Source organism: Nannospalax galili, unplaced genomic scaffold, assembly GCF_000622305.1.
Source record: "Nannospalax galili isolate Female #2095 unplaced genomic scaffold, S.galili_v1.0 scaffold224, whole genome shotgun sequence".
In the NCBI taxonomy this organism is placed as follows: Eukaryota; Metazoa; Chordata; class Mammalia; order Rodentia; family Spalacidae; genus Nannospalax; species Nannospalax galili.
Window position 1 is genome coordinate 495,629 of NW_008351360.1, and position 8,712 is coordinate 504,340.

Consider the following 8,712-nt stretch of genomic DNA (forward strand, 5'->3'; position numbering starts at 1 on the left):
TGCTTTTTTCTGATTGTTTGTTATTGCTACATAGAAAGGCTACTGATTTTTTGTAAATTGATTTAAGTTGATTTTGCAACCTGCCACTTTACTGAAAGTATGAATAATTCTAACAGTTTTCTGGTGGAATTTTTGGAATCTCTTATGTATAATATCATATCATTTGAAAATAGTGATAATTTAACCTCTTCTTTTCCAATTAGCACTCCTTTAATTTCCTTCTCTTGTTTTACTGCTCTTGCCTTAAGAGTTTCAAGCACTGTATTGAAAGGGAGTGGAGATAGTGGACATCCTTGTCTGGTTCCTGGCTTTAATGGGAATGCTTCCAATTTTTTTCCATTTAGAATGATGTTGGGTGTGGGTTTGTTGTATATAGCTTTAATTATAATTGTGTTGAAGTATGTTTCCTCTAGATCAATTCCTTCTAGGACTATTTTTTTTTTTTTTTTTTTTTTTGAGACAGGGTCTCTCTGTAGCCCCAGCTGGCCTGGAACTCACTATGTAGACCAGGCTGGCCTTGAACCCACAGAGATTCACCTGCCTCTGCCTCCCAAGTGCTGGGATTAAAGGCATGTGCCACCACACCCAGCCTCCTTCTAGGACTTTTAACATGAAAGCATGTTGGACTTTGTCAAAGGCCTTTTCTGCATCTACTGAGATGACTGTGTGATTTTTGTCTTTGAGTCCACTGTTTATTACATTTATTGACTTACTTATATTGAACCATCCCTGTGTCTCTGGAATAAAGCCGACTTGATTGTGGGGGATGATCTTTTTGATGAGTGTCTGAAGGTGGTTCTCAAGTATTTTGTTGAGTATCTTTGCATCTATGTTCATTAAGGATTGGGCCTAGAGTTTTCTTTTCTTGTTGTGTCTGTACCTGGTTTTGGTATTAGGGTGGTACCGGCTTCATAGAAGGAGTTTGTGAGTTCTCTCTCTGTTTTAATTTTGTCTGTTTTTGTTATTTTGTTTTTTGGGTTTTTTTTTTTTTTTTTTTTTTTTTTAAAAAAAAAAAAACTGTAGCTCCAGCTGGCGTGGAATTCTCTATGTAGACCAGGCTGGCCTTGAACTCACAGTGATTTGCCTGCCTCTGCTTCCCAAGTGCTGGGATTAAAGGCATGCACCAACACACCCAGCATTTTTATCTTTTTGAATAATTTAAGCAGTATTGGTTGTAGATCTTTGAATGTTTGGTAGAATTCTGCTGAGAATCCATCTGGGCCTAGGCTTTTTTTAGTCGGGAGGTTTTGTATTACTGTTTCAATTTCCTTATTTGTAATGGGTCTGTTTAGGCTGGTGATTTCTTCTTGGTTTAACTTTGGTGGTGTCCATGACTTTAGAAATTCATCCATTTCTTTTAGATTTTTCAAATTTAATGGAATATAGATTTTTAAAGTATTCCCTTACAATGTTCTAGAATTTTTTTGTGTGTGTGTGTTTGTGTGTCTGTTGTGATGTTTCCCCTTTTGTCTCTGATTTTGTTAGTTGGATTTGCTCTTTCTTTTGGTTAACTGGGCTGAGGGTCTGTCAATCCTGTTTTACTTTTCAAAGAACCAGCTTTTACATTGATTGGGGGGGGGTTTGTATTTTTTTGTTGTTTCTATTTCATTAATTTATACTCTGATTTTTGTTATTTCTTCTGGTCTACTAGGTTTGGGGTTTGAGGTTGGTTCTTGACTTTCCAGAGTCTTGAGTTGTACTGTTAAGTCATTTTCATGTGCTCTTTCTGATTTCTTAATTTAGGCACTAAGAGTTATAAACTTTCCTCTGTTTTTAAAGTGTCCCAGAGGTTTCGCTGTGTTGTATTCTCATTTTCATCTAGTTCCAGGAATGCTTTTATTTCTTCCTTAATTTCTTCTTTGACCCATTCATCATTCAGGAGTGTGTTGTTTAATCTCTGAGTTCAAGTAGTTACTAGAGCTTCTTGTGCTATTGATTATAAGCTTTATTGCACTGTTGTCTGGTAGAATGCATCAAATTCTTTTTTTCTTTTCTTTTTTTTTATTTGTTGAGATTTGTTTTGTGTTCTAGAATGTGGTCAATTTTTTAAGAATTCCATGAGCTGCTAAGTAGAAAGTGTACTCTTTGATGCTTGGGTAGAATATTCTGTGATGTCTATTAGGTCCATTTCATGTAAGATATCATTTAATTCAGATGTCTCTCTGTCTAGTCTTTTTCTGGTTGACCTATCTATTGAAGATAGTGGGGTATTGAAGTCACCTACTATTACTGAGTTGGGGTTAATCTGTGTTTTGTAGTCCTTTAGTACTGCTTTTATGAAATAGGGTGCACCAGAATTTAGTGCATATATGTTCATGATTGTAATATCTTTTTGATCAATTATTCCTTTGATTAGAATGAAGTGACCCTCTTTATCTCTTCTGATTAATTTTAAAGTCTATGTTGTTAGATATTAGAATTGCAACATTTACTTGCTTCTTAGAGACATTTGCTTGGAATGTTCTTGTTTCCATCCTTTCATCCTAAGGGTAGTGTCTATCCTTAAGTTTCTTGAAGACAATAAAAAGATGGTTTCTCTTTCTTGATCTATTCTGTTAGCCTGTGTCTTTTGACTGGGGAGTTGAGGTCATTGATATGTAGCATTATTATCAAAAGATGCATGTTGGATACTGTCATTCTAAACTTCTTTGTGTTTGTGTCCCTATTTTGTGTTTCCATTGTTATACCTTTCTTTGCTTTCTTTCTGTAGCCTCTTGGGTATACTCATTTCTATCTTTCATTCTTTGTTTAGAGTAATCTCTGTAAGGCTGGTTTGATGGGCATGGATTCTTTCAGCCTACTCATGTCATGGAAAATTTCCTGTTCCCCCTCAACTATGATAGATAGTTTTGCTGGGTAAAGTATTCAGGGTTGGCATCCATGGTCATTTGGAACTGGGAATACTTCAGTCCAGGCTCTTCTGGCTTTCATAGTTTGCATTGAAAAGTCAGCTGTAATTCTGATGGTTCTGCTTTTATATGTGACTTGTTTTTCTCTAATAGCTTTCAGGGCCCTCTCTTTCTTCTGTACATTTAATGATTTTACTGTGATATGCTGTGGGGAGTTTCTGTTCTGGTCATATCTAATTGATGTTCTGTGTGCTTTTTTAATCTGTATAGGTAAGTCCTTAATTTAGGAAAGTTTTCTTCTATAATCATGTTGAAGATCTGGTCAATGCCATTGGTCTGAGATTTCTCCTTCCTGCATGTCTGTGATGCATAGATTTTGTCTTTTCTTATTGTCCCACATTTCCTGTATATTCCATTCCTGTGTTTTAAAATTTTTTATGTAGTCTTTGCTTAAGATGTCCAGATCTTCAGCTTTGTCATCCAGTCTTGATATTCCGTTTTCCATTTCATTTGTCCTGCTTGTGAGGCTTTCTCCTGTTGTTTCCAATTGGCTTTTTGAGTTCTTCAATTCCATGTTCATTTCAGTTTTGGTTTTATTCAATATTCCTATCTCTTTTGTGAATTCACTTTTCAAGTCCTGAATTGTTTTTGATATTTCATTAAGCCACACGTTTGCATATTCTTGAGCTTCCATCACAAGTTTATGCCTTGCCTCTTTGAGTTCTTTGAGTTGTTTGTGTTTTCTTTAAGGTGTTTGATCATGTTTATGATTGTTCTTTTAAATTCTGCATCCTGGGGTTCCTCAGGATGGTTCTCATTGTAGTATACTGCTGTAGGACTAGTGGGTTTTGTTGGGAACATATTCTCTTGGGTTTTCATATTACTTGTGGTTTTGTGCTGCTGTTTGGGCATATGGATGTTCTTTGTTGGTTGTGTGTCCAGTAGGAACTTCTATTCTGCTTTTGTTTAATTGAATTTTGGTTCTGTTTATATTGTTTATGTAGCTTGGTTGCTTTTTCCTCAGGTATGAAAAATAAATTGGTGTGTGTTTCATGTTCTTTCAGGGTAGTAGGTTGTTCTGGGTCATTGGTAGGACAGGGTAGTAGATAGGCTGATAAGGGTAGTAGGAGGGCTGGGTTGTATAAGACAGATCAGAAGCCAATAGAATCTATATTAGGGAGTTTAGCTAGTGTGGGTTAGGAAGCTAGTCCAGGGATTGGATGCAAAGGAATTGCAGTGGGCCTGGGTCCGAGGCTAGCAGGGGACAGGTTGGGGTGGAGTAGATTGGAAGTTTTGAGACTGAAGAGCAGAACCTATCTTTTTTGAGGGGAGACAGTATCTTGCTATAGAGTCAAGGCTGCCCTCAAATTCATAATCTTCCTGCCTCAACCTCCTAAGTGCTGCAGTTATAGATACATGCCATCATGACAAGGCTATATCAGTAAATCTTTTTTTCTTTAAACTTTAAAAAAATATTTATTATTATTATTTATGTGTATGTGTGTGCCTCTATGGGTTTGTGCATGTGGGTGTAGGTGACTGCAGAGGCCAAAAGAGGGTGTCACATTCCCCTGGATCTGGAGTTATGGGTGGCCATAAGCCACCCAACTTGTGTGCTTGGAACTGTACTAGGGTCCTCTACAAAAATAATTTACACTCTTTGAGCCATCTCTCCAGCCCCCCTACCCAAGGTCCTTTCTTTGGTCCAGTCACAGAGTCCCATTACATTGTGAGGAATCATGTTTCCAAGCTGGGACTGGAGCATTTTGGGGGGGGGGGTCCTTGCTCTGCCTATACCACATCCTGAAGTTTTAGAGCTCAAAGACTAGAACCAGGATCTGCTCCTGAACCTTTGTCCTTAACTGTTCTGCTGTTGGCTGAGATGTCTCAATGAAAAATGTTCCTTAGATGTCTCAATGAGAAACGTTCCTTAAGTCATAGTGGAAAAAAAAAAAAAGTGGAACTAGAATTTAAAGTATTTTGGAAAAACATGGGAGATTTTCTTATAGAAGAGAAAAAATAAAAACATGGTGACAGACACCGCCCTTGTCTGGCAAAATGAGACCCACACAGGTCAGGTCTTATTTTAGGGAGAGCACATATGGAAGATAACATGTTCTAAACTACAAAATAAAAAAAGAACAAAAAAATGCACCACCACCACCCCCCTTTGGCCGAATGAAAGAGATGCAAACAGGTAAAGTTTACACAGCTTACAAAAGGAGTGGCCTGGCAGCAGTATCTCAGAGTCCAACAGATATGAGTTGGTTAAAAAATCTCTTTCAAAGTATGAGGGGCTGTGAAGGGGCTGTGAGATGGCTTAAAAGAGTAAGGCACTTACTGTAAACCTGAAGTCCTGTCTTTGATCCCCTGGACCCATATGATGAATGTGTGTATCTGTGGGTATGTGCATATGGGTAGAGAGAATCAACTCCAGAAAGCTGTTCTCTGACTTCCACACATTCTCCTTATTTCTCTCTCTCTCTCTCTCTCTCTCTCTCTCTCTCTCTCTCTCTCTCTCTCTCTTTCTCTTGTGACCTCTACCGCCACATACACACTAAATTAAATGTAAAAGAAGAGTTGTTTTTTTTTTTTTTTAAGAATAAGGAGCTGGGGCTGGAGAGATGGCTCAGCGGTTAAGAACACTGACTGTTCTTGCAGAAGACCCAGGTTCTAATCCCAGCACTCACATGGCAGCTAACAACTCTGGTTCCAGGGGATCTGACAGCCTCTTCTGTCCTCTGTGGGCACTGAATGACACAGGTGCACTTACCTACATGCAGGTATAACACTCGTACACATAAAATAAAAATAGTAAATAAATTTTTTTTAAAAAAAAGAATAAGGAGCCAGCAAAATAGCTCAGTGATTAAAATTGTTTGCCGTGGAAGCCTGAGCCCCAAGTTCAGTCCCCAGAACCCACATAAGAAAAAAAGAAAAGCCATGAAGTGGCTCATACCTGTAATCCCAGCATTCCTTGGTGACATGAGGCAGGAGAATATGCTGGAAATTCACAGGCCGGCTAGCCTGGAGTCCTGGTATGGCAGAAAGTACAAGAGAGACCCTGCTTCAACAACGTGGAAAGAGAGAACCAGTTCCCTAAAGTTGTCCTCTGACCTCCACATGCATGCCATAGCTGCAGGCCAAACACATTTTTAATAAAAAATACTGAAAAAAAAAATTTAAAGGGTAAGATCTGACATTGGGAAAAAAATAAAAAGTCCAGCTGTTTATTCTGTTAATAAGAAACATACTTAGGCTGGGTATGGTGGCACATGTCTTTAGTCCCAGCACTTGGGAGGCAGAGGCAGGCAGATCTCTGTGAGATCAAGGCCATCCTGGTCTATATAACAAGTTCCAGGCAAGCTGGGGCTGCAGGGACACCTTGCCTCAAAATAAATTAATAGGTAAATACAATAAAAATAATAAAAATAAAAATAAGAAATGTACTTGAAATAAAATGATAAAAAGGCAAAAAAGAATAGAAAACTTTTCTAGCTCTCTTTTACTGAACCATCACAAACTGGTTAACTGAAATCAGAGATGGATTCTCACAGAAGTCTAAAATCAGTTCCACTGAAGGCTGTGTTCCCTGGATCCTGGTGGACTCTTCTTTGTCTCTTCCCATCCCCAGTCCCCAGTGCTGCTGGCCATTGTTGGCATCCCTGGGCATGCAGCTGTACCAATCCAGTCTCAGTCTCTTGTCACATGGCCTTCCACGGTCCTGTCTGTGCCCACATTTCTTCCCTGTCACGTTTGGCCTCATTTTCATTTGATTTCATCTGCAAAGATCCCATTTCCTGGTAGGTCACATGCACTGGTACTGGGAACCAGAATTCTAGTGTACCTTCCCTGATAAGATCGCCTTCATTGGTACCAGAACTTCAGCATGTCTTTTGAGGGAACACAGTTCAATACATAATAGGGACCTCTGAAGAAAGATAGGGAGCTGAGTCTGGATTGTTTTCTCCAACTATCTGGTGAAATGAGATTTTCATTTTAATTTTTTGAGATAGGCTGGCCTGAAATTTAGTATATATCTGAGGATGACCTTGAATTGGTCATCCTCCTCCTTCTACCTCCCAAATGCTGAGATTATAGGTTTGTACCACCATTCCCAGTTTTATGTGGTGCAGGGGATCAAACCAAACCTTTTCAGGAATGCTGATGCTAATGTGCATTGAAGAATCACTGAAATTTGGGATTGCCTCAAAAAAAGGTACCCTGTTTCTTTTTTCCAGGGCCTGGAAGTTTACACTGCAGGATTCCAGAACGAACACAGTAAGTTGTGCATGGTGGTCTCTGGTACTGTTTGTGCATCCTGGGTCTGTGTAACAAACTAGAGAACAGGTGGGGATGCAGAAGCAAGAGGGCTCTCTTCTCCATGCTGTGCTTCAGGAGCAGAGCTGTGCAGGATGCCTCTCAAGGACAGTGATCAGACCAGGTTTTGCCAGATGTTTTGGCAGGGGCTATCTGTTTTGGTTTGAGATGTCCCCCATAGGTTCACTTGTTTGAGTACTTGGACCCCAGCTGGTGGTGGTGTTTGAGAAGGTTATGGAACCTTTAGAAAGTTGAGCCTTTCTGGAGGAAGTGGGTCACTGGGGGTGGGCCTTGAGGTCTTTTAGTCTGCCCCAACTTCCTGTTTACTCTCTGCTTCCTGAATGTGGCTGCACTGTGACCAGCTGCCTCCTGCTCCTGCCACACCTCCCCTGCCTGTTGCCATACCTTCCCCCCATGATGGTCTATATCCCTCTAAAACCATGAGCCAAAACAAGCCCTTTCTCCCTTGAGTTGCTTTTGTCAGGGTATTTTATCACAGCAGTGAGAGGTAACTAAGACAGCACTCTACTCACCCAGGCACAGTAGTTCAGTGCTGTCTAGAGTTGTTCATTTTTCTCCAGGTTCGCAACACCTTCAATTATGCTGTAGTTTGAATTAAAGGCTTAAAGAGAGCCATGGTGCCCCATTTATACATAAGACTTCAGCCCCAAGAAACCTTGGCATACTTCATCCCTGTACTAATCTGGTTTCTGACCTCAGGAGGAACAGAGATTGTAAACCGTGTTGTAAACCTGGTGGTTCGTTCTTCCATCTGAGACCTCTTCAGTTGGCGTTTTCATTCTTAGATGGGGCCATGAGCACTCTGCTCTAGCTGGGGACAGATCCAGGACAGGTCACCTCACTGCTGAACTCAGAGGGCTTATAAAATGAGGCTGGATACCCCCACTGGGCCAACAGATGTTGCCGCTGCTCACCCAGCTGAGCTTTTAGTCCTTTAATCATGTTATTTGCTAAGTAAAAGTTCTGGCTGATTTCAGCGCTCTTCTCTTTCCCATTCCCACAGGCTTATGTTGGTTCAGCAATCTTGTCTGATGAGACTGCAGTAGCTGCCTCGCCGCCTCCCTACGCGGCCTATGCTGCCCCGACTCCCGAGGTAGGATGCAGTTCTGAGCAGGAGAGCTTCTGAAGTGAGGGGAGCTTCTGGGTAAGAGGAGCTGAGGGTACCCATTTCCCCTTGTTTCTTTTGTTTTCTTTTTGGTTGTGCTTTTGTTTTTAATTTTGAGCCAATATCAGAGAAGTTAGAAATGTACCCCAAACCTTTTTAGAACATTATTCTTTATCCTCTTTGCTTTTATGAAATAAAGCAGCAATTGGGGCTAGAGATGTAGCTCACTTGGTAGAGTATTTGTCAAGCATACAGGAGGCTGTGCGTTCAGTTGCAAGCACTGCATAAACCAGGGGTGAGATACCTGAAACCTGAAATCTTTCCAGCCCTAACTACTACTACTACTACTACTACTACTTCTTCTTCTTCTTCTTCTTCTTCTTCTTCTTCTTCTTCTTCTTCTTCTTCTTCTTCTTC

At 40.3% G+C, this 8,712-nt stretch overlaps 1 protein-coding gene across 2 annotated transcripts in view; it reads left to right on the forward strand.

Annotated features, from left to right (window-relative positions):
* Window positions 1-8,712, forward strand: part of Plekhb2 (pleckstrin homology domain containing B2) — a 40,193-nt gene that overhangs the window by 20,617 nt on the left and 10,864 nt on the right. For both annotated transcript variants that reach the window (XM_008848274.2, XM_029553612.1), the window contains 2 exons: window positions 7,091-7,130; window positions 8,194-8,283. In XM_008848274.2, coding sequence (XP_008846496.1) covers window positions 7,091-7,130; window positions 8,194-8,283 — 130 coding nt within the window. The remainder of the gene's footprint in view (window positions 1-7,090; window positions 7,131-8,193; window positions 8,284-8,712) is intronic.